Genomic DNA, 26,739 nt, shown 5'->3' on the forward strand with positions numbered 1-26,739 from the left:
CACTTTGGATGTGTTAACAGCGTGGGCTCTTTGGCTTGTGACAAATGACAAACTTACAAGTAACATCCACCCTAATGCATTCCCACCCACTCAAGCCACAGGTCACCAGCGCTGCAGCAACGTTTGAAGAAAGCAGTTGCATTGTAAGCTGCGATTGAAGTAGCATAATTGAGTAGTCAGATGAAAGCTTTTTCTGCAGATTTTGTTCTCCCTGCCGTAGCAATCCACGTCATCTTCTGCTGAAAGGATCCCATGAACTTGATGTTTCACTCCTGAAACGATCTCTCTTGCCCACACCTGCGGAATCGCTCTGTTTATGCATTTCAGCGTTTATTTTGAAAATTTATATGCTGCACCACCAACAACAAATCGTGTTCCCAGGGCCGCTCAGAATCATACTTAAAAATGTAAGCACGTAATGATAAGGTAGAACCAATAGTAAAAAGAAGAACAGAAATCGCAGCAAAGATTTAGCAGAGCATCATGTATTAGCTCTTAGAAACAAAATCTAGATATGAGGAAATTCTGTTCATCTTCTTCAAGGGACAAAGTGCTTGATAGAATATGGTGTCTCCCTTCTTTCTTGCAGAACTTGCAGATTATAACGATTTTCCATTACTGAAATTGAGCTTGGCCATCAAAGTTCATTTTTGTTAATAGCTGCAGAATCTGGCTGCTGTGCTGTAGACAGGAGCCTGAGTTGAATAACAAAACAAACTTGGCTCAGCTATCTGAATCTGGAGTCGCTGAGGTCCTCACTATTGCACTGAAACTTTGACCTAAGCCCAGTGTTAATGTTTTTACACAATTGTAAGCTTTCGGTGTTTTATGGATCTGAAAGTCGCTGCGAAACCTTTTGTGTGGAAAGTGACAATTAAATGAAAGAAATAATAACAAGAATACCTTTTAGCAATATGATCAGTAAAGCAGAATGTCTATCAGATATGCAACAGTTACAGAGAAATAAAGAAATTAGGAAACCTCGTATTTAAAGCAGTTTACCTCAGAATCCTCCCTCTGATCACCATCCTCTTCTTGCCCTCCGTTTTTTGGCATATATGCCATCTTCAGCCTCAGAAATCCCTTTACTCGAGATTTGTGACTACAGAGGAAATAGTAAAAAAGGAGGGATAAATAATGTCCTGTTGAACTTGAAAAGCACTTAGTTTTAGCTATCTATCAATCTATACATAAACTGTAAATTACACAGTACACATATAACGTCTTTACTATTCTTCTGTTATATTATTCATCTATAATATATGTCCATATTCTCACCTTCTTGGCCTGAGGAGGAAATCTTTAAAAGTATACGGCCTTTCCATGGTTGGGTCTTCAGTCTATTGGGACAAAAATCAAAACATTAATGCTCACGAGCACACGAGTGCATGCTCTAGTAAAATGTAAACAGGAGACCTACAGAAATTACATTATTCCAAAGAACTCTGCCTCTCTTGCAACCATTGTGTATTGTCAGCTGAGCATTTCCACCAGGTGTCGCTCTCAACACCGCTAATAGCTCAGTCCAACAATCAATGCTATGGAAGCAGAAGTAGTTACAGATGCACAAAGTTGTTTACTACTAATCTCAATGAAGCAATAGTCCAAGTCACAAGCAGAGGCCTGTTTTCCAATCACCAACTTTGAGAACGCACATTGCAAAGTGCCAAGAAGCACGATAACTGCGACAACTGAAGGCGCTGAGAACGACACGCACAAATTTTTTTTTTGGTTTAGCAGTCAGAGCTGGCTCCTACGTCTAAGATAGTCCACATGGCTTGTTCTATGAGACATTCCACAAACCAAAAAGATGAGGTTTCCATGGGTATTTCCTGTCAACACTTTCCCCCACCTAGCCCTACCATAAGCTTATGTTCCAAAAGAAGCGGTCACATCATTTTCTCCAATTGTCAACAGTCCTGGAATTAAAATGACAGACTTGAATTCCTAGATGTCTCCATCTATCAGAATCAAGGGAACGTGGAGCCATAACCAAATTTGCTAAGGATAGTCTGCAGACATATCTTATTTATATGGGATGACAACTATAGATTTTATAAAGGAGTCATATTGATCAGAATCAAGATAATCTGGAGCCATAACCAAATTTGTCAAGGAAATTTTGCAGACTTTTCTTATTCATCTAGGGTGACAGTTATAGATTTGATAAAACAGTTGTATTAAATAACTACACAGAAGGACCAAGCTAAGTATTTGATAGTTTGGGTTTTTGCATTAAAAACTGCCCTCTCGGAACTTGTCATTGAAAATACAGGATTTTTTTAAAGAGTTGCATTAATGGAAGCAGTTCCCCTCCTCAGAAATATCAAGTTCTTGTGCAAGCATTAAATGGACAATTTCTGAAGGGGAAAGAAAACATATTAGCGCTAAGCATGCACTGCAACAGGGGTCAGAATTTCATTGTAGAGTTGCTAACAAAATGCTAAAAGTCTTAATGTGCTATGTAAACAGTGATGACCAAGATAAAAGATACCCCCACAATCTTAGTGTTTGTGCAGCTGAAGGACAGAGAATCTGGGTCGGTCCTAGAATGCAGGCTTTTCCTCGGTTGAAAAGAAAGGAAAAATCTTCAGATTACCTTTTTTTCTTTTTGCAAAAAAATTATTAGTTTTTACAATATCAATGACAAACAAAAACATAAAACAAGCAAAACATAACATAAATCATAACCTTATTGAAAATAACAGTTATTTACTTTGTAAAATGACTTCCTCGTTTCCCCTTAGTTGAAATTCATTGCATATCCTTATAACGGTTTTCCAAATCCCAATTTTAATACCCTTTAAATTAAACATTAACATCTTTAAATCTTCTCCTTCTTGTATTAAACATATTATTTTATCAGTTAACATAGATACAATCCTAAGCCCTTTAAGTATCCGGACGCTATTTCCAGTTATTTTAGCTTAACAAATTTAACTAAATAATCATTAAATTTCTTCCATTCTTCGTGGTGTTCCTCCTCCTTCTGGTTGCGGACTCTTCCGGTTAGATCGGCTAGCTCCATACAATCCATCAGCTTCATCTGCCATTCTTCTACTGTTGGTAATTCTTGAGTTTTCCACTTTTTAGCTAACAAAATACAAGCCGCAGTTGTGGCATACAAAAATAGATTAACATCTTTCTTGGGCAATTCCGAACCTGTTATTCCAAGAAGAAAGGCCTCTGGTTTCTTTATAAATGTATATTTCAACATTTTTTTCAATTCATTATAAATCTTTTCCCAGAAGTCTTTCACCTTGGAGCAGGTCCACCACATATGAAAGAATGTTCCTTCCTTTTCTTTACATTTCCAACATGTATTATCACAATTATGATACATCTTTGCTAATTTTACAGGGGTCAAATACCATCTATACATCATTTTCATATTTTCCTTTAACTAAGTACGTGCGGTGAACTTCACCCCTTTCTTCTACAATCTTTCCCAGTCCTCCAACATTATGTTATGTCCTAAATCTCTTGCCCAATCTATCATCACTGATTTAACTTGTTCATCTTTCGTATGCCAGTCCAGCAAAAGCTTGTACATTTTAGATAAGTTTTTACCTTCAGTATCTAACCACTCCATCTCCAACTTAGATTTTTCCTGAAAATTTTACCATTTAAATTTTACCATTTAAAAAAATAACTATTAATCAATCTTACAACCTTGATATGAACTTTTATATTGTTTAACTGGAAACAAAGATTTTCTTCTCAGCAACATAGCATCTTAATTTGTACTTGCCTGGTGATTTCTATTTATGAACATGCAAATGATAATGGCGCTACTGAGGTGGCAGGGAATGGAGACTGCAATGAGAGTCTGCCTTGAGCCCTGCCTCAAACATCCCTGAGCACACCGACTAGACTACAGTCGATCTCCAGTTGAGAGGCCAGGTCTGAAGGGAGATTCTACGTGTTGGTGCTATTCAAAGTGTTGGTGCTGACCCTTAAAGCCCTAAACGGCCTCGGTCCAGTATACCTGAAGGAGCGTCTCCACCTCCCATCATTCTACCCAGACACTGAGGTCCAGCGCCGAGGGCCTTCTGGCGGTTCCTTCGCTGCGAGAAGCCAAGTTACAGGGAACCAGGCAGAGGGCCTTCTTGGTAGTGGCACCCGCCCTGTGGAACGCCCTCCTACCAGATGTCAAAGAGAAAAATAACTACCAAACTTTTAGAAGACATCTAAAGGCAGCCCTGTTTAGGGAAGCTTTTAATGTTTAATAGATGATTGTATTCTAATATTCTGTTGGAAGCTGCCCAGAGTGGCTGGGGAAACCTAGCCAGATGGGCGGGGTATAAATAAATTATTATTATTATTATTATTATTATTATTATTATTATTATTATTATTCACATTTAGCTGAGTGTGTTAAAAACCCTACTTGTACACAGGAACCCCGTCTTATCTAAGTGCATTTGCCATGGGCACCCAAGTGCTTTAGCATTAGAACTCAAAGATGCGATCCTTAAAACTGATATAACTCTGCATGTTCCTTCAGCATCTCACCATAGAAAACACATTCAAATACAAATCAATAGATATTTAGGAGAGAGATGTGATGATGGTCTACAAGACTATTCCTCAGAACAGGATGCTGGTGGAACATCTCATTTTCAGTACTTGGTATTTCCAGACAGGTCTGAGGAAATTAAGACCCTGGAGAGGTTGCTGCCAGCCAGTGTAGGAAGATGGAGAAGTGGAATGATTCAGTATAAAATATGAGGATCGTAATACTGATCTTACAGTGTTATAGTAAAGGTTATACATGAAAGATAATACAGGCAAAGCACCTCGGGAAAGCATTTTGTCGTCCTTATTGATAATCATGGCTTAAAATGGGGCTTGCTGAGCCAAAAAGAAAATTCTAATTTGGCTTGTTTAAAGAACAAAACAGCAACTGACGTATATCAATACATGATAATGTATCAATACATGATAATGGCAAATTCACACCTATATGACTGCCAGCTTCTGGACTACATACGAAAATCTAGAACAGCGAATCTGTTTAATAAAGGGAAATAATGTTTGGCAGACCATCAAGGGTCATAAGAAAGCGGGGGGGGGGGGGGGGGGTTGGTAGAAAGAGAAATATGTTTCCTGTAAAATGTATTCCCTTTTTTTCCTAAGCCAACAACGTCTCTCACAAGGTTGTTGCAAGAATAAATGAGATAAGTGTTATAATGCACTTTGTACACTTAACAGAAATGATTAATTATAGTAATAAAATGGTGTGTGCTGATTGAGGATATTGGAAGGCTTCCAACTGCACTGTAAATTTTTAATTCAGATACTTAACCCAAGAATGAAACTGCTCAGACATTTCTTTAAAACCTGCATTATGAGAGCAAATGGACTAGAACAGCTGCACTGAAGACGTATTAAAATCCCAGACTTGCTGCATTCAGCAGAAACTGTGAAAATACAGTCTGGGATTGTTCTTCATCTCCACTCGCTGCTAGATGGGGGAACCCTCTGAAAGACCTGGACTCTGGCCTGATCTGACACTGCGGTTGTCTGCTAGAGATTTTTCTATCAAAGCACCGAGCAGCTGATTCCAGCCCAAAGGAGAATAATACGATAGAACCATTACAGAATAAGATGGTTTGCCTAGGAAGAAAAATGTCACCCAAATTTGCACGCTCGCATATTATGTGCAGAGATCAGAACACAATATTTCTTCTGCCACACAGACCCTAGCTAGTCCTGACCTGAACACGTCTGCCAATATATATATATCCACTCTGAGAATGCCCATTTGCCTACACAGAAACCTTTGAGGGAATTTCTGCAAATGGATCTAAGCAAGCACATTTTACATGAGTAACAAAGCCTTGTAAACTGGAACCCAACACAGAAATACTTGTTACTGGAAAAAAAATGGGAATGAGATTTTTCCTTGCCCCGTGGACAGTCGGAGGCTACCAACCTCTTAGGGAACGCTAACTCAAAGGTAAACAGTAGCATCCCAAGAAAAGCAGCTGAGAAAACTCAAAACAGCAAGCTCCCCTTCTTGCACAACAGCTGCCTGGCAGCCCCAAGGAGCGAAAAGCCTCCATCTATTCTGCTATTTATTAATCTTAATCAACATTCAGTTCATGCCAGCAGCCAGGCATATGCAGCCAGACGCGCAGAGCTACATCAGTTTGTATGATCTTGCAGAAAGGAAGACGTCTTTACAAGCCCGCAGTGGTCGTGTCCACACAAAATGCTAAACTATGGTCTAGTGCAAGGGTAGATAAATATTTCTGCTTTGCCCCTGAGGGCTGTAAGGAACAGTGTGTAGGGTGATCAGGGGTTACATGCCAGGGGGTATAGCCAAAATTCTCTCTCTCAAACACACCCATCCCTCCTCCTCCAACAGAGGTGTGAGAAGAATTCAATTTCGCTTTTATTGAATTAAGTGTTACTGAGTATTATGTTCAAACCGAGGATCCTAGCTTAAAACAGATTCCGATGAAATGAATAAACCAGATTCATAGCCCGTGGTTTAAAGCTGACATTTTACTCACCCATGTCTGCGGTACAGGAAACAGATAAGTATAGACTAAGTAAGCAGAATTAAATTCCTAGCTGCGGTATTAGTAATATGTATTACCACAGTACTATTACATGTTTGGCTTTCTTCCTTTTAATAGAATAATGTTATCTCAAAGAGTCTCGTTTGCCTAAAATCCTTAAGCTACAACCTCTGATGTGTGGTATAACATTTTCCACAAGCTTCTCCACTGCTGTATTTTTCTGCACAAAATTTCCTTTTTTAAAAAAAGAAAGAAAGAAATGCATTGTTTGCTAACAGTAACATAATGGATAGATACAATGCAAGCAAAATTGGGAAACTTGCATTGCAAAACAGTCAAATCTAAAATGAAAGGCGTACGCTATTTTCGGCCGGCCGGCCCTGTGAATGCCGTGTATTTATGAACACAGCTCTTCAAATCTGCTAAAGTTATCTTGTTAACAGTTTTCAGTGCCTCCGTTTTCTTTCTCTCAACAAGGTTATTACAACAGTTGAGTTGTCAAATCTAAAAATGCTTACAAATATTCTACTAAAAGCAATTTCCAGCGAAAACTTTGCATTTGTATGAATACTATGTTTATTAGGGGCTATCGCTCTTGCTTGCTGCCCACCTACCCACTACCCTCAGCCAACCCCCCTCCCTTTACAACTCGCCAAAAAAATCCTCCCCTTACAGCTTTGCCTCCCAAACCCTCTCCACTCTTTCTGTACAGCTTGCCCCCCAAAACTATCCCTATCTCCTTACAAACTCATCCGACAACCACCCGCCCACCACCACCCATCCCTGTGCTTGCTCTGTTACTGCTCCTCCTCTCCGCCAAGTGAAGTAAGTTTGCTTTTTAAAATACAGGCCTTCTTCTCTTAGCAGCAGGGGGCAAACGAAGGGGAGAAAAAGACTTTCTCACTTTCATTCCCTTCCCCTGCAGCCATTTGTGGCAGTGGGGTTGAGGGAAGGCCTACCTGGGCTGGCCACTTGCCCACTCACTCGAGATTCTTCAGCAGGGGTCAGCAAACTTTTTCAGCAGGGGGCTGGTCCACTGTCCCTCAGACCTTGTGGGGGGCCAGACTATATTTTTTTTGGGGAAATATATGAATGAATTCCTATGCCCCACAAAAAACCCAGAGATGCATTTTAAATAAAAGGACACATTCTACTCATGTAAAAACACACTGATTCCTGGACCATCTGTGGGCCGGATTTAGAAGGTGATTGGGCCGGATCCGGCCCCCGGGCCTTAGTTTGCCTACCCATGTTCTTGAGCTACGCTCGCCATTTTAACTTGTCTGCCCACTCAGTCGTCAATGTGGTGACAGACAAGCACCAAGTACACAGTATGGAGAGAAATGACATAAAATTCTGCTTTTACGATCCCCATCGCATCACATGTTTCAGTTAAGGTACTCTGGGCAAGTGGTGAAAAACAACAACACATATTTAACAGCATGTAGAATTGACAGCACATGCTTTTTTCAGTGTTGCTTAGCTGAGTCAAAATAACATGCTAACTCAAAACTGTGGGGGGGGGGGGAATTAGCGCACTGGAAGTTTTTTTGTCAGAAAACTCACACCACGTGCTCATTTATGGATGTGTAAATGGATACTGCACAGCTGTTAGCCATTAACACCCCCCCCTCAAAAATTCTATATAATATTCAGTTACGCCCCACTGCAGTGGTTGCACTTTGAAGCTGTGTGGCTCCCAGGACTGTGGGGAGCTGTGTGGACATTTATAGGTATGGATGCAGAGAAGAAAATCAGTTGCTGTGCTCTGTCTTTTTAGTATCCATTTTCTACCTGTGAATTAGTATTTCTGGAGGAAGAAGGATTTCTACTGCTTCCTGTCAAGTTAACAGCATGACCATTTTATCAAATTTATGACGGTCCCCTCTTCCACTGATTCACAACAGGAACCAAGTCATGCAAAAATATATATTTACCCAATTTAGCCTTCGAGAGCATTCAGCAGCCATTCCACCCAGTTCTCATTCCCAAGTGATATATCCACAGAGCATTTCTACCCACGAGTCTCCTGCAGAGCTAAATATTTAGCTAGCTTTCTTTAAAAGGCCAGCTCGATGTGAAAACCCTTATTTGTCGGGATGAAACACAGTCTGTTTTTCAGTTCTGAACAGTTTTCAGCAAGAGTGTTTTCACTGTGCAAAAGGAGAATTTCCATGGAGCAGACAAGTGACTAATATGTGTTAAGAGTCTCCAAAAGCAGTGCCACTGTCTGACACTGGGAAGATGGGCATTAAAAACATTCTTCTTGTTCTAGGCTTGAATGTTTGCTTGTTAACACATTTTTAATGCTTCCTTATTCTTGGTGACTGCATCCGTCAAGTCCATAAGCATGTGTCTTGCATATAAAAGAGAACAGAAGATGTAGAGGCTGTGAATTCGCTATTTCTGCTCTCTCTAACGATGCTCTAGAACTGGAAGCTTTACATCATTTTTATTTCAGTATAATAGATGTGAACTTTGATGTAAGACTATGAAAACAGGTGCAGCAATACAGACCATGCGTTTCCCTCCTTTCACTTTCCGCAGTAAACTATCATGTAGCTTTACATCTGCACCAAGGTTAACTCTAACTATGGTTATTTTCACACCGGGGTTGCAGGTATTCATCTGCCCATGTTTGAACTCTTGCCTAGAAAGTGCTGCGGCTTCCAGCTACAAAATGGCTATCGTTGGGGGCATGATGATAACAAAAAATTAGGGACAGTACAGTCATTGCTGCTTCGCCGCCACCACTCAACAAGTCCTGTTGGTTCTGATTGTGGCGACCACAACAGTATTGATCACACACAGAGAGCAATGCCCATGCTCTCCAATAACAGGGAGCATTCCCTAGTACCAGACACACCTCAGCCGCTGTCTGTTGCACAGAAAGCACATGAACACACTCACCCCAAGCATACAGACCACAGTCATCTCTCTCAGTCACCCATGCATCTATCCCTCTCTCTGCCCAGGTGCATCTTTCCCAATCACACACACATCCAGAAAAACACCTCCAAAGAAGGACCCACCCTTGAAATAAAACCAATCCTCCCTCAAAATAAAAATTCAAGGGCCACCGTCCAGGTGCCCACAGATTGGTGATCCCTACACTATGGCTTCATATGCCACAGTTTATGAACCTGTCAACAAGCACCACAGATGTGTGGTGCAACAAGCACCCTTCCCCTGTTTACTGGCTTTGGAACAGCGATCCTGGCGTGCATTAAGTCAAGGGCTCCTTGTTGTATCTTTGCATGGATCCAGCACACAACAGGAAGGGGGAGATGGGTGTGTCCATGGCACTATGACACCACGGACAAATGTCCAAAGACAGCCAGAGGGGTTGCAAACTCTGGTTCAAATATTGGGTTACATCCAAGACGTTGACAAGCTCCATTGAAATCAATGGGATGTCAGCTAATAATGACTAAATTCCATTGACTTTCATGGATCTGTTTCTAAGGAGGACTAAGTTTGGATCAAAGCCAAAGCTGGCATTAATATTGGTACAGATGCAATGTGGCGGCTGTGATCAGCTTGGAGAGATGGTCTCATTAGGTGGTGCTGGGAATTTTCTACTCTGCCCCGTAGTCTTAGGCATATGTGTTTTCAGGTTTCCACCTTGTCCCCTATGCTTTCTAACACCTACAGGAAACCACTGGGGAAAGCCATTTGTACACCGATGAGACAGCTCTTTGATTAAGAGGTTTATAAATATTCTAAATAAATTAGTAAAATTTGGCAGGTTGGACTGCGGTATCAGTAATATGCCAATGCAGCGCTATCTCTGTTTTCTACCTACAAATCGCAGGGAGGCTGTGGAACTGTTGGAACAGGTGTGCATAGGCTGGTTGGGACAGAAACATTACAAGAATTCTGCAACAGGCTTAAGAGATCTATAAGTGTGCACTGGCTCATTATAATTTGGTGTTTGCAATAATTGCAATTGCTTTCCCCCCCACGGTATTTTGAACATCTTTTCCCATCAGTGCTTTGGGGTTTCTCGGTGTGTTTTGCAGAAAACTTAGACTAAACACACTTTCTGGAATCTGTTGTTCTCCTGCTCTTAAAGGCAATGTTTTCTGTTACGGGGACTTCTCATTATCAACGACAAAGCACATTCAATGTTGTTATTTAGGTTTAATTAAAAAAAAGACAGAAGCTTTCAACGGGAACCAGGTTGCTTTCCTACATTTAGCAGCTGCATGGGGGGCTGACGCCACTGACGTAAGATGGAAACAGCTATTTCAAAAGAGCCCTGTGGCATCACACGTAGTTTTTCCACAAGGAATAGAAAATTGCAAAGAGCTAATTTTTTTTATGAATCATTTGGAACAGAGTATTACTTCTAACTAGGTCCCAAGTGGTTTAGTTTTAGAGCAGCAGCAGGGAACCTTTCTGAAAACACTTTTGTGGTTGTCAACCGGTTTGACAAATGGAGTTAAAACATTAGAGCTTATTAGGAACATTTAACAAGTTTTCTGCTGGCTGTGCTCTGGTGCAATTCAGGAGAGGACACTAATCTCCAGTTAGTGACAACCCTACCAGGTTGAACGTCTAGCACATTTGTAAAACTCAGCACTAAAAACACAACTGAGATCAATACCAGCAGTAGAATAAGAATTCCTTAATCTCATGTCATGATTCTTTTACTCTTTTTATATACAGTGGCACCTTGGAAGTTGAACGGAATCCGTTCTGGAAGTCTGTTTGACTTCCAGGACGTTCAGAAATCAAGGCGTTGCTTCTGATTGGCTGCAGAAAGCTCCTGCAGCCACTTGGAAGCTGCGGAAGTCGCATTGGACGTTTGGGTTCCAAAGAACATTCACAAACCAGAACACTCACTTCCGGGTTTGCGGTGTTCGTGAGCCAAAACATTCAACTTGCAAGGCGTTCGGGATCCACGGTACAACTGTACTCAAGACACTTGAACTCTAAGCTTTTAACCAGTGCTTTGTGGGGTTCTTCAAGTGTTTTGGACTGTAACTCCTATCGGTCCCAGCTAGCATGTCCAATGGTCATGGGTGAAAGCAGCGGGACAGCAAAACACTGGGGAAGGCTGCTTTAAATGCTAAAGAACTAGGAATATATGGTGGAAGCAAACTGCTGCTATATGGTACGTTGCATTCGTTGCCTGTAGAGTGGCCAACAGCACAAGTTACGTCATCAGCTCACATTGGGTGTTGCATATCATCCTAATATATAAAAATGGTGCAGCTCCTGCCTATCTTATCCTTGGCTGAGTACCATCTGAATGGCTAACTCCATCCATCCCTACATGCACTACTACTGATGCTAGAGTAAGTTACCAAATATGGGCTTGGTATCTATGTGTTTCCGTAGTCTGCAAAGGCCTATCATGGGGCTTTAGAAATTTGCCCTAAAGTTACAGAGGGGAAGGGAAAGCCACTCTTCTCCACACATGAACCAGATGATAGGGGTTTCTGGAGCTCCTCTCTTCTCTTTTGTTCCTCTACCCCACCCTGACATCATGCAGATTTGGGACTGTGATGCAGTACTACATTTTTATGTATATAGGAAGATATTGTTTAAACCAGGGATGGGGAGCCTGTAGACCCGTCCCCCCCCCCCGATGTTGCTGGACTACCAACTCCCATAATCCCTGACAGTTGGCCCTGTTGGTTTGGGGTCAATGGGAGTCCAGAAAGATCTGGAGAGTCACAGATTCCCCATCCTTGGTTTAAGCCATTGTCCCAGGAGCTTGGATGCAGTAGAGAAGGTTGTAAATAAAATATCTTACCGGAAGATGATTAAGTGGCACATCCACTTGACCCAGGAAGTCGTCTCTGGTCTGTTAATGAAACAGAAAAGACATTAAATCATCATAAAGACATAATTTGTTCATTAAATCAGTCCAACTGATGACATTATATCATGCTAATTTCTGTAGCAGCCTTGAACATTATCAACTGCATACCCCCAAAACGCCTCCCCTTACGGAGCCAATGTCTTCTGTTAGTAAAAGCATCCCAATTATTTCTAACGTTGCCTCTGCCCTCACGCAGGCTCACATATTTAATAGTCGGTAAAAATAAAAGTTGAGAGTCAAAAGCTCTGCAATGTTTTTCTTCATTTCAAAGTCAGCAAAAAGTACATCAGAACCTCAGATGTGGTTAAAACAAAGAGCCTTTTTTGCACTTTTGCACTATGGTGATGTTATTTCCTGCTGGAAAAGCAAGTTATTCTTTCTGAAAGAAAAGTTAATGCCCCCTTTAAGAGTTACATAAGTGCTTTCAGGCTCACTAAGCGTTCCTCAACGTAGAGATCTCCCTGTTCATTGCAATGGACAGATCTGGTCCATGCATGCAAAGTGATGACCAATTTCTCCGGGACAATAAATGACTTACTGTCCAAAGATTAATTACCTGCATATACTAGGAAGATAGGAAGTTCCCTTATACTGAGTTCGGCAATTGGTCCTTCTATCTCGGTATCATTTACATTGGCTGACACCAAAGTTTTCATACAGGAGAATGTGCCAACCATACCTAGGCATGCCATGTGCTGAAATGGGGATTTCTGGTATGCAAGACACATGCTTTATCACTGAGCTATGGCCCTCCCATATCTGTAAACAAATCCTGGACCAGGAGTATGTTTTAGAATCAGCAAAGTTAAAAGCAAATTGGGAGAAACAGTTAAAAGCAAGTATATACAAGTTTTCAAAAGATGAATCAAAGCCAAGAATAGCTAAAAGCAGATTAAAACACATGTAACTTATTTATATAAACAAACATAATTTTTATTAAATTTTCTAATTTACATTTCAAAGCATTCATTTAGACAACCTTACATCAAAAACTTCCCTTCTTCTCTTTCCGTGGTTCATTTTGCATACCATACATCCCTGCATATTTTACATGAACTAAACCATTCGGTAATCCATTGTTACATCCATCAAAAATTATTTTCAGGGTTGAATTTATCTTAAAGCTACCAGCGTGTTTGAATAAACACAATTGTCACCCATATATTCAATAAACATTTTCTGTTGTTCTGTAAATCACCTTGTATATTAATTGTTGTTGTTGTTTAGTCATTTAGTTGTTGTTGTTGTTTAGTCATTTAGTCGTGTCCGACTCTTTGTGTCTGCATGGACCAGAGCATACCAGGCACTCCTGTCTTCCACTGGCCAAAGCACTGGAGCCTCAGATTCAGGGTCTGTCCTTCCAGTGAGCACTCAGGGCTGATTTCCTTAAGAATGGAGAGGTTTGATCTTCTTGCAGTCCATGGGACTCTCAAGAGTCTCCTCCAGCACCATAATTCAAAGCATCAATTCTCCGGTGATCAGCCTTCTTTATGGTCCAGCTCTCACTTCCATACATCACTACAGTGGTGCCCCGCAAGACGAACGCCTCGCAAGATGGAAAACCCGCTAGACGAAAGGGTTTTCCGTTTTGGAGGCGCTTCGCAAAACGAATTTCCCTATGGGCTTCCTTCGCAAGACGAAAGCCCATAGGGAAATCTCCGGGGACAGCAGGGAAGCGCAGCGCGTCTTCCCCACTGTCCTCGGACCTCCTCCGAAGGCTGGCGGTGGGGCGGAGAGCCCTCCTCCCCCCGCCAGGCTTCGGAAGGCTCCTCCGAAGGCTGGCGATGGGGCGGAGAGCCCTCCTCCCCCCGCCAGGCTTTGGAAGGCTCCTCCGAAGGCTGGCGGCGGGAGGAGGTCTCTCCGCCCCACCGGCAGCCTTCGGAAGGCTGTCCTGAAGACTTGCGGTGGGAGGAGGGTTTTCCTTCCCACCGCCAACATTCAGAATGCTGTTCTGAATGTTGGCGGTGGGGAGGAAAAACCCTCCTCCCACCACAAGCCCCGGGAACAGAGGAGAAGCGCTGTGCGCCTTCCCCTCTGTTCCCGTACCTGTGCTGAAGGCTTGCGGTGGGGAGAAAAGCCCTTCTCCGCACCGCCAGCCTGGCAAGCGGTCTCCATAGGAACGCATTAATTGATTTTTAATGCATTCCTATGGGAAACCGTGCTTCGCAAGACGAAAAACTCGCAAGAAGAAAAAACTTGCAGAACGAATTAATTTCGTCTTGCGAGGCACCACTGTACTGGGAAAACCATAGCTTTAACTATACGGACTTTGTCGGCAAGGTGATGTCTCTGCTTTTTAAGATGCTGTCTAGGTTTGTCATTGCTCTTCTCCCAAGAAGCAGGAGTCTTTTAATTTCATGACTGCTGTCACCATCTGCAGTGATCATGGAACCCAAGAAAGTAAAATCTCTCACTGCCTCCATTTCTTCCACTTCTATTTGCCAGGAGGCAATGGGACCAGTGGCCATGATCTTAGTTGTCGTTGTCCATGGAGTTTTCTTGGCAGGGATACTTGAGTAGCTTGCCGGTTTCTGCTCCAGGTGGAACACGTTTAGTCAAAACTCTCCGCTATGACCTGTCCATCTTGGGTGGCCCCGCCCGGCATAGCTCATAGCTTCACTGAGTTGTTCAAGCCCCTTCGCCACGACAAGGCAGTGATCCATGAAGGAGTGTATATTAATGGTGTGGTACAAATGAAAATGAAAACCTTAAACAGTGCACAAGCTGGCTGCATCTCTACCTGGTGTCCCATGGTAGTTGGAATACACTGAAAATGCTTTCCAAATTCTAACTAATACATTAATTTAAACTTCTGATCTAAATGTGCTGTACTCTTGCTGCTTCATTTAAGATAAAAACCAAAATTAGCCTTAGGCTTCTAAAATGCCTAATTATTCTGTCAAATTAGAAACTGCCCATTATTCACTGACTAGCAGAAAGTGAACTGACTGACATTTGAAATGCTTATTCCATCAAACTGAAGGACAGGGAGACAAAAAAATGTGGAGATACTGATAACATGAAAGATTATTTGAAATATGCAAATTATACCTTGGAGCAAGTTCTGCAGAAACAGAAGTTACTGGAATGGGCAGCCTTTGCTATAGCTTCATTAGGCAATGTTTAATGTCATTCATTAGCTAATTTCTTGGACAGCAACAAATCCACCCAATTTAAACAAGGCATGAAATCCATCCATTTATACAACTGTGATTAAGATCCATTCAACTAGTTCTGTGTCCCCAAACATATTTTGGACTTGCATTTCACGAATCCTATCTAACCAGATGGTTCTGAAACTCTGAAGTTGTAAAGGAAGTCTGTGATACCTTTTAACATCCTTTCAGTAAACTCCCCAAACATTTGATAGATTTTTACAGGTTAGCGTGACCCACATACTGCTAGACTTTGGGTTTTTACTACTGCTGCTGCTGTGATCGAGGTATTATTATTAATAACAACAACAACAATTTGTTGCTGTTATTTTACAAAAGAAAAATAATAATAATATGCAACATTTCAATAAAACCATTATAAAACCCAGCATATGCAACAGCAAATATTTCTACTATGGATTTTTCACACATTTTACTTACCAAGCAAAAGTAAATTTATTAATTTAAGCCGGATATCTTTTGAAATCCCAAGTCGTGTTACAGCTTTTCAGAACCCCGTATTTTTGGAATTTGAAAGTTGAAAAATTCAATGTGTCCTACTGTGGGAGGACTTGTCTTCAGGTTTGCAACGTGGCCAGCAATGTCACAAGACTCTCTGCCAGACCCAGACCAGCAGGTTGTATTACTGCGTAAGTGTAATATTGGAACAAAGGATGGCCTGGTTGCACTTGGGTTCAGAAAGGCCTAGGGCAGGCATGGCCAAACTTGGCCCTCCAGCTATTTTGGGACTACAATTCCCATCATCCCTGACCACTGGCCCTGTTAGCTAGGGATGATGGGAGTTGTAGTCCCAAAACAGCTGGAAGGCCAAGCTTGGCCATGCCTGGTCTAAGGTGTGCCCATTATCTCACCAGGCCATGAGGACAGCCAACTATGGAACATTATAGTAGCAAAGGAAATTGGGAGACTAAAGGTGGACAACACAAAGTAAGTATCAACTTGTACTGAACAATAAGAACTTCAGGAGGTGAGGAAGGGGGGCATGTCTGTGTGTCTCCTTGTCCAGCACGACCATTCACTTTTGTCCTTAGAACCATGACATGAATCCAAACTAGGAGATTAGGAGACTCTTTCAACAAACAGGAAAGGAACTTGCTCCAACCTTGAGAGTCAAAGCAACTCTTCCAAAATGGAAAAGGAAAGAGAGGGAGTAGGGAGGGTCTCTTTTTCTCTGATCCATATCATCAGGCTTCAAAGACCATTACTTGCTCTAAGGAAAAGCAAACGTTTTAACCGGTCAGCTTAACAATCATGCTATTCACTCGTGTGCAAATTGCTTTAGGTGGAAATATGGCTACCGAAGTGAACAGGCATAGAACTACGCTTCAGCCTCCTTGCTTCAGTAAAAACAACAACATGGGTGAGTTATTGCAATACCAGACTGGACTCAAGTGATCAGAATTCGAATATATTGTTACCCCATTTTCCAGTGCCTTTATCATTATTATTTTTTACTTCCATGTAGTCTCCTAACACATGAATTTACTTGAGTACATCACATGGAAACAAGATGTTAACACTACGGTGATGGCTATTAAATGTGAATCTTTGCAGCGTTTCTAGTGCTTTCTACAAATGGATATTCCCTCCTCGCCCACTCTAATCTTCAATGCTGAATGAAATATTAAGAGAGATTTAAGGGTGCAATTCACTGTCTGAAGGGCTATAGGATTTGGCAGTTTCCTGAGCTTGGAATTAGCCCAAGAACTTTTTGGGTCTGGCTTCAGAAGGCCTTGAAATGGGACTGTAAAGAGACCAGGAAGCATGATGGGGCATTGGCATTCTTCTCGCTCACCATCAGGTACTTTATACCACACAACAGCCAAACTTTCTGGGTGTGCAATGGGAGAGGGTCCCACCACCAGGGGTATGAGCCAGTCCGTTGGGGAGTTGTGGGGAGACGTAAAAATGAACAGGGCATGTTCCACACTATGGGTTTCCAACGCCTCTTGACCCAATATCAATTACAAGATCTTCAGGTGACCATGAAGATGGATAATAGGCACTTAAGAGACTGTCTCTTCAGGTCTGATGCAGAAAGGGATTTAACCACGATTGCCTCTACCAAAAGTTCACCATGGTTCCCACTTATCGAAATGGAGCACATCCAAGCTAGTTATCTGACAAAGCTCCCACTTGCCGTACTAAGAGCCGCTTTTACAGAATTACGATTCCAATCGATGCCCTCGGCAGTGTTGGATGGTCGGTACGGCAAAGTACAGAACAAGGAGAGACTTTGTCTGTGTAGGCAACCTTGCGCACAGGACCTGTACCACTATTTATTGCAATGCCCACTATATATAGAACCAAGAGACCGATTTATAAAACCCCTGCTTACGAATGGAACACACTCGAACAGGGCGGAAAGGGTGAAATGGCTGTTGAGTGATACTGATTTCTTCGTAACTTATAAAACAGCACTATATGCGTTGGCAGCTAAGAAGATCAGGAGAAAAGAACTAGATAAAATAGTGGTCAATTGCAAAGGTGATTCGGACATTTAAGCTGGCACATTCTATCTGAGAACCCCCTGCTATTCTATAGTATGCAACAAATAATTTCTAGGAGACGTGACCGTGGTTTATTGTATTTGCAGTGCCCGATGTTTTTATGGTTATTGTAGTTATTCTTTTTGTTTCCTTTCTGAATGATGCCATGGCCTTTGGCTAGTGCAATAAAGTTTATGATGATGACACTATGGGTTGGGTCACCAAGTCTGGTCAACCAAGTGACATTAAGTGACCAATCCACCACCACCCCTATTTAGACAGATAGGCCTCCTCTGCTGGCAGCACCCCAGCATCAGAAACTTATCCTAACAACAACATCAACCCCAGTCCATCTGACTGGGTTGCCCCAGCCACTCTGGGAGGCTTCCAGCAAAATCTAGTAAAAAAAACCACAGTAAAACATCAAACATTAAAAGCTTCCCGATACAGGGCTGCCTTCAGGTGTTTTCTAAAAGTGATATAGTTGTTTATTTCCTTGACATCTGACAGGAGGGTGTTCCACAGGGTGGGCGCCACTACCAAGAAGACCCTCTGCCTGGTTCCCCGTAAACCTCACTTCTCGCAGTGAGGTAACCAACCACCAGAAGGCCCTCCGAACTGGAACTCACTGTCCGGGCTGTGAAGACACTCCTACGAGTGCAGAGGGCCAAGGCTGTTCAAAGATTATTTATCCAGATACACGTTCAGCGTTTCTACACCACTGTCTTCCCTCCTGTCGTTTCCCCTGCCATTTACCATTTTGGCAGGGAGATTTTGAAACAGGAATCCATTCTGACTAGGCCCCCACCCCACCCCCTGGCTGTTGACCCTACCTAATGAAGAGCACAGAAACCTGCCCACACCCTTCCCAACAAAACCTCACACTGGGAACTGTTGTAACAGCAAGGCCTCCCCTGAAAAGGAATTACCATATAAAGACTAGGTTTTGTTTTTTTACTAAAAAAAAATAGGTTTAAAATCGGGGCACGGGTAGTGCTGAGGGGTGTTTTCTTAATCTGGAGTCCCCCAAAACAGGGGGTGTCTTATACATGGAAAAATACGGTAGATAGCACCAACAGCAGGATTAACTAAGATTACGATCTGCTTCTTGCTTTGGACTGAAACGGCTGTTCAGTGAGAGAAAGCCCCGAATCAAGGCAATGATCATACATTCAGCTGAGAAGGGCTAGCGAGGGACTGAATGCAGCCATTAATTAGAGACTTGGCAGTGAGACAACAGACGTGTTCCTTGTGCAAAAGTCACTGTCATTGTCCTCTTGGCATTCCTCTCTGTTCTGTGTCACTACAGTGGGCCAGTGGAGATAACGGCGGCATATGGCTTGGAGGCTGGGTGGGAGGTGTTGAAATTCCCCGAGACAGGGTTCTGCCTGTGTGAGGAAACAACACTTTAAGGTCACCGACCGGGACCAGCACATTTGTTCCTAGCAATTAAACGACGGAATTGATTTGGGGTTCTACGACTGCATGCTATCTGCCAGCACTGAGTGAGAGTCTGCTGTCAGTATACGAACAACAAAATCCACAGAACTAGAACTTCAAGCTTTGTGTTTTAAGCACACACTCATCACACAGACTCATTAAGACCTGTGTTTTATTTTATTTTCAAAGCTCTTTATTGAAGCTTAACATATATACATAATAACCAAAATTCCCAATGATTCCCTCACATAAAATATAATATCTAAATTACAACAGTTGCATAATTATACACTTAATTATAAAACCCATCACCCACCCTCTACTTCCCTCCACAGCAATTCGACTTCTGTATATTTCTTTCTACCTTTCCCCCCTTGCATTCTATAATAAAATATTTTTGTTAAATTCTTATTTTTCCTTCTTTCTTTGTTTTGTTATTGCTTACATTTTTTATTCTAAGCCTATTAACATGGCATTTTTAGAACAATATTTTGACATATAATCTTCGAATTACTTCCACACCATTCTTAACTTTTGATTTGATTGATATCTTATAATTGAAGTTAATTTTGTCAATTCTGTATACTCACTTAATTGGTGGGGGTTGCAAGGAAATTGGTGGGTTTGCAAGGAAATAAAGAAGTTTTGGGGAATAATACATGAGGAACTGAAGAAAATGCTAAAAAAAACACCTTGATAAAAAATCCCGAAGCTTATCTGTTAGGGTTGGTGGGCAAATACATACCACATATGAAAAAAAAATCTTTTTATATGCAACAACAGCTGCCAGGGTAGTGATTGCTACTAAATGGAAATCTCAGGACATACCAACAAAGGAAGAGTGGTTTTGTAAAATCAAGACCTCTGTTTTTCCTTTATCTACCCACGACAACCCAACAAATGTCCGTCCTCAAAAACGGTTATAGCAATAATCGATCCTTTGACAGTGGAATGGTCTCCCCCGGGAGGCTGTGAACTCTCCTTTCTTGGAGGCTGGATGGCCATCTGTCCAGGATGATTTCGCTGAGATTGGGGTTGGACTAGATGACCCTCGGAATCCCTCCCAACTCTACGATTCCATGATTCTATGAATCTATGGTGGTACTTATTGCGTATCATTTTACTCTGTGACAGGGCTGCCTTGACTGTTTTATGCAAAGGTGGGATACAAATACAGAAAACATACAAATAAAGCTGGTGTTGTTTACAAGGGAAGAGGGGGAATTGCATCTGTAAATATTCGTGGAGTATACCCTCTGGGAAGAGAACTTTTTGGGTGCATTTCGAGTTTATACTTATCAGTTACTACTGATCATGCACACTGCATAGGCAAGTCATTTGCTACACCTCTCGCCTTTGGATTGGGCAATGCTAATGATGTCACTGTCACAATTACCTAGTACAAAGTACAGTTTAACCAGATAATAAAGCTCAATTGCATTGTAAAGTTGAGTATACATAGCTGTCAATGTTTCCCTTTTTTAAAGGGAAATTCCCTTATTCCGAATAGGATTCCTCCCAAGAAAAGGGAAAAGTTGACAGCTATGTGAGTATACTTTTGCCAAGAAGATCTCCTTCAGTTTGGAGTTTTTGTTTCGCACTTGTTTGGCACTACTTAAAATGTTTTGTTCAGACAAGCCGACCCAGACGTGTAAAGCTGGCATGCTTTTTAATCTGAAATTTTATTGCAGAGGGTTAGACTACAGGTTCCTTGGGTTCCTTTCCAACTATACAATTCTGTGATTCTATATTATGATATGCATTTTAAGCTGCTGATTTTATTTATACAGTCACACCTTGGTTCTCAAATTTAATCTGTTCTGGGAGTCCGTTCAACTCCCGAAACAGTTTGGAAACCAAGGCATGGCCTCCAATTGGCTGCAGGAGCTTCATGCAGCCAATTGGAAGCCTCGTAAGCCACGTCGGACATTCAGCTTCTGAAAAACGTTTGCAAACCGGAACATGTTCAGGAGCCGATTTGTTCGACAACTAAGGCATTCTACTACCAAGGTACGATTGCACTGAGATTTTTTAAAGCTTTGACTTTTAGTGACCATTTTAATGCAAGTTTTATATTCTTAGTAAACCACTTAGAAGTTTTACAATTAAGTGTTATGCAAATTTTGTTAAATAAATAAAAGAAATATGGTGCAAGGAGTCCTGGGATCTGTAACTCCCAGAGTGCCTGATGCCCCTATTGGGTGCCCTGGATAATTCTGTATCCCAAGACTCCTTACTAACCCTGCCCATTATCAGACGTTTGCTTTACGTTATTTGGCACTTGTAAAAGCACCATTTCCACAGAGTGAAGTGGCTGAGTGGGCATCTATGGCGTAAGGCAATTTTTCAAATAAACCCAAGCTGTTAACTCTTGCAGTCCTACTGAGCACTCAGGCAGTCTGGAAAACTGTATTTCCCAGGTTCCCTGGCACCTGGGATGCTGCTGTTTCAATATATCAGGTGCCAAGGGAAAATTTTAGGCTGTGCAGAGACACCTCCTGTTGCTGCCACAAGGGGTGGGGGATCAGATATCACACAGCTACCGTATTTTTCGCTCCATAAGACACACTTTTTTCCTCCTAAAAGGGGGAGATGTCTGTGCGTCTTATGGAGCAAATGTGTGGTCGATCGCTGGCTCGCTTTCTGGCGCCGCCCCCTTGCCCAGGCCTCCATGGTTGAATGTCCTGCAGACAGAGGCCGTTTGTTTCCCCAGTGACATGTGACTGGCTGATTAGATTATCTGTCTGGAAACTGTAGAAACGGCTCCCTTTCCTTTCCTAAAGAAGCTGCAGAACTGTGAGTTGAACCCCATAAAAACAGGATTTTTTCCCTTTGTAAAGTAAGCTCAACAACTTTGAGCTGATCCTCAAAAAAAGGGGGCTTTCCCCCTTTCCTCCTCTAAAAACTAGGTGTGTCTTATGGTCAGGTGTGTCTTATGGAGCGAAAAATAAGGTAATCATTCCAGCAAAAGCTTTAGAAGGGGGGGAAAAAGAGAATTTTGTGAATGTGCTTTAAAATGCCAAACTATGTTGCAGGTCCTAAGGGGAACACACAGCATCCCTATCGTTCAATTAATGCCATTTCAACGATCATTTTGAGAGAAATATACCATAATTTCTCGCTCAGCCCCATCTCCCTATCTGTTCATATCAAGCCCAGAGGATAAGGAGGGAAACAGGAAAAGTTTCTAATTAAGCTTTTTCTATTCCACCCCACCCGCAAGCCAGGTTTCATGTCTCTACTCAAAAGGCACATTTTTCACTTGCACTTTGTGGGTTTAGTATCGGGTTTCCACTGACATTTTTGTCTTAGCACAGTTGAAACAGAGCTGCTCCTGAATGTTCAGCGATTATATAATTTGAGCAAAATTCACTTTTCGCTATTATTTCATCCCCGAGTATGCTGACAACTGGATTACTCACTATGTCCCAAAGCGTACAATATAATTCCACATGAGAGCCGTGCTATTTTTTTTATTGTTTCAATTGTGTTCTTTTAGCTTTGCGTTTTGTTTTTAAATATTTGTGAGCCATGCAGAGAACACATGTTATTGGGTGGGAAACCATGGAGGGAGAAGAGACAATCATGATTGATTAATTAATAATAATAATAATAATGCATCAAAAAGTGACAATGTGTTTAGACCATAATGCTATTTTATTCCGTCCTCCCTTTTTAAATCTAAAAAAACCACAGGGAAACACACTAGGAGGGACTGTGTAGAGTAATCCAATCATTGTACAGCCTGATCCTGTGAGCTGTTGTATCCACAAATAGAACTGATTCCTGTGCAATATCACAAATTGTAACCTGCGTAACCATTTAACCTACATTTTACACTGGAGCTACAGCGTGTCACCCACAGCCTTTTAAGAAATCATTTCAAGCAACTTATTAATCAGATTTAAAAGGATTTAACACGAGAAATTTCCTTATAACAGCCTCATTCATCTCATTAAACGGTTTATTTGGATAACCAGAAGTCTAGAAGGAAGAGTGTGGCAAGCCTGTACAAAGACACCCAAGATATGTGTTTCTGTGAGTCTTTCCATCCCCAGAGCTGTCTTTCCCAGGTGCCTTGCAGCCAACTGCTAGGAAGGAAACAAAAGCCCAAACACTGGCCTATCTTAGTCCTGTGTGTTTTTTTAATTAAAAAACCCCAACCACACGCAGTGCATCTACTTTTCAAGTTTCTGTTTCCGACAGTAATTGCGTTGTAAAGGAAGAGATATTTTAATTGCAGGAACTCACTTCCAACTTGTCAACTTTCTGTTTCATCCAGTGCCATGCTTTTTTGTTGTGCTGTGTTGCTACGCTCGTCTCCACATTTTGCCAGTAGGCCACTGTACTAACACGGGCTATCCAATTACTCAAAGTTATTTTTAGCTGGAATATTTAAAATAAGCATTTCACCCTCCGCTGTCCTTTTGTTTGTAAACAGTAAGGCCTGAAGCAGGAGGAGCCCCATCCTTTTGGCAAGGCGCTGAACAGGACAGTGATTGAAAAGGGGTGAATCCATGCCAAGCGAACAACGTGGAAGGGAATTGGTCACACAAGAACTGCTTTTCACAAGACAGCTGTCTTCCTTACGCCATTTTATTCAGAGTCAGTCAAGAACGACTATATTATCCTCTAATCCATAAAGAAGGCTGATCGCCGAAGAATTGACGCTTTTGAATTATGGTGCTGGAGGAGACCCTTGAGAGTCCGATGGACTGCAAGATCAAACCTATCCATTCTGAAGGAAACCAGCCCTGAGTGCTCACTGGAAGGACAGATCCTGAAGCTGAGACTCCAATAGTTTGGCCACCTCATGAGAAGAGAAGATTCCCTGGAAAAGACCCTGATGTTGGGAAAGATTGAGGGCACAAGGAGAAGGGGACAAGAGAGGACAAGATGGTTGGACAGTGTTCTCAAAGCTACTAACATGAGTTTGACCAAGCTGTGGGAGGCAGTGGAAGACAGGAGTGCCTGGTGTGCTCTGGTCCATGGGGTCACAAAGAGTCAGACACAACGACTAAACAACAACAATCCCCTTTTAAATAAAAGATCACAAGTAGGGCTGGGAGATATCTGGTTTTCAACATCGTGATATATCACCAGCTAAACACTGCAATAAACTGCCTTTATATCATGATGTCTGAAAAAAGGATGAAGTTATGTAGAGGCATCGGATGGCTTCTCAGTTTTCCCCGCATCGTGATTTTTGCCGGTTCCTGCTCTTGTGATTCTTTCAATTTCTTGTTTAGTCACAACCGCCCTAAGTTGTCTAAAGAACTGAAGTTATGTCCTGTTGACATGAGTAACACGCTGAGGGCTTTTAAAACTCCTTGCAATTCTTCTACCAACACGGAGTAGAAATGTGGCACATTATGCTCATGATTTTATGACCTGATTTGTCTTTACTGGTTTACTTTCCCCTTCATGAGGCAGGGGAGAGCTGAGCTGGCAGAGTTAACAGGGGCTGCAGAAATCGAGAGAAACATTGTCCGGCTTCACGATTTTCCCCACGTGATTTCTGCATAGCTACACACATATATCGCCAGGTCAAAAAATTATGAAACTGATAGCACAATATGGACTTCAAACCAGTTTGGGGCGCAATATATTGACCAGCCCTAATCACAAGTTTTGTTCTCCAATATTAAAAAAAAAAAAGAGTCCCACATGAAATCCATGGACATCCAAAGGAAATCATTTGAGAACTTTGTTCTAGGATAGTAATTTCTCTTTCACTGCAATGTTGACAGGACATAGCTGGTATCACTAGGGGAAGATATGGTAAACCCAGGCCCATTTTAACAAAAAGCAACAACAGCAGTATGTGTGGTTATGTTCATTTGTGACACTTTGTTCCTTTGTTGTGCTTTTTACTGACATAGGTCAGAAATAACCCTAAAGCATGCTGTTCATATCTAAGCCATTACCAACAGTTTTTTTGCTGCTTACAGGGAATAGAAAGACCTGGAAATAATGTCACTGTGTTCATCATTTGCACTGCATTTCAATCATGACAGCCACCTACCATGGCAAGTGTCATATTAGCACTGCCCTGGGGTGAATGACAGCAATTGTCATTTTTTAATAGCCCCCTTCTCTATATAGGATCGTTATCATTGCATTGCATGCTGCTACTTTGGAATAGTCATGTATGCATATCGTGATCAGGTCTGTTCTGCAAAAGCGCTTATCAGCAATCACAATGCAAATGAAACTCAGCCAGCAGCAGTAACAAATATATGCATTAAGAGGCAAGAAAAAGAATAAGCGGGAGAGCAGGAACTAACTCAACTAGGCTTTAGCCAAGTTGTTATGGGATTAGCTTAGTACATTATGTAATAAAATTGTAAGGGTGTCGTCATGCTGCGGTTTGCGTGGCACACGGGTCCAGGCAAGTGGGCGGAGTGAACTGCCTGCCATGATCTCAGAGTTCATATGGGGAAAGGCAGGCTTTATAAATAGGGGTCCTGAGTCATGTAAGGTGTCAAAACCAGCAGTATGATCTTTAGATGACTACTTGCCACAGGCAATGTCTGGAGGGGGGTGAGAATCCTATGATTCCCTGATTTATATTTGCAAGAACAGGTTATTTTTTATTTTGATTTCTGCAAGGGTCTCTGTCATGGTTTTCAACTCTGCAGAACCCTCTGCTTTTCAGCCCTGAGCAACTCCCCATATCTATCTATCTATCTATCTATCTGAAACGATATATAGAAAAATACGTAAGACAGATAACCATGAACACATTGCCATGAGTATCTATCATTTCTGCACCCACAAGAAAAAAAGGAGTGGGGGAAATGAGATAATCTTTATACTTGAACGAAACAGAGAGAAAAGATTTATCGCAGCATGCAATATGCTCTTTGCCATAGCAAATCAGATCACTAGTCATCAAATATTGTATTGCGCCTCTAGCAATGCATGCTAAGTCATGTTTAAGAAAGATAGAAATGGACAGGGGAAAGGAATAAGAAAATCAAGATCGGTCCAGTGTGTCAAATGAAAAAGCAATGCAATGTACTATTTCATAAATTGGTTTTTTAAAAAAAATAAAATAAAATACAAGTCAGCTTGCAATTAAAAGCAATCATCATCTGTCTAGTGTCCAAACACTCCATATACATTATCCAGCTACCTCTTGCAAGAATAATGAGAGGCAATTGTTTTACCTGTCACCTGGATATTCAGATAGAAAAATAAAACCACAGAATTTTAGAGCTGGAAGGGACCACAAGGGTCATCTAGACCAACCCCCTGCAGGAATTACT

General features: G+C 41.7%; 1 protein-coding gene across 24 annotated transcripts in view; it reads right to left on the minus strand.

The window, feature by feature from the left end:
• The window catches only part of NEDD4L (NEDD4 like E3 ubiquitin protein ligase), a 257,321-nt gene that overhangs the window by 63,332 nt on the left and 167,250 nt on the right, over positions 1-26,739 (minus strand). For all 24 annotated transcript variants that reach the window (XM_083702600.1, XM_083702596.1, XM_083702595.1 and 21 more), the window contains 3 exons: positions 12,295-12,345; positions 1,279-1,340; positions 1,003-1,102 (listed from right to left, as the gene is read on the minus strand). In XM_083702600.1, the coding sequence (XP_083558726.1) occupies positions 1,003-1,102; positions 1,279-1,340; positions 12,295-12,345 (213 nt within the window). The remainder of the gene's footprint in view (positions 1-1,002; positions 1,103-1,278; positions 1,341-12,294; positions 12,346-26,739) is intronic.

This window comes from Podarcis gaigeae (genome assembly GCF_964106915.1).
Source record: "Podarcis gaigeae genome assembly, chromosome: 11".
NCBI lineage: Eukaryota > Metazoa > Chordata > Lepidosauria > Squamata > Lacertidae > Podarcis > Podarcis gaigeae.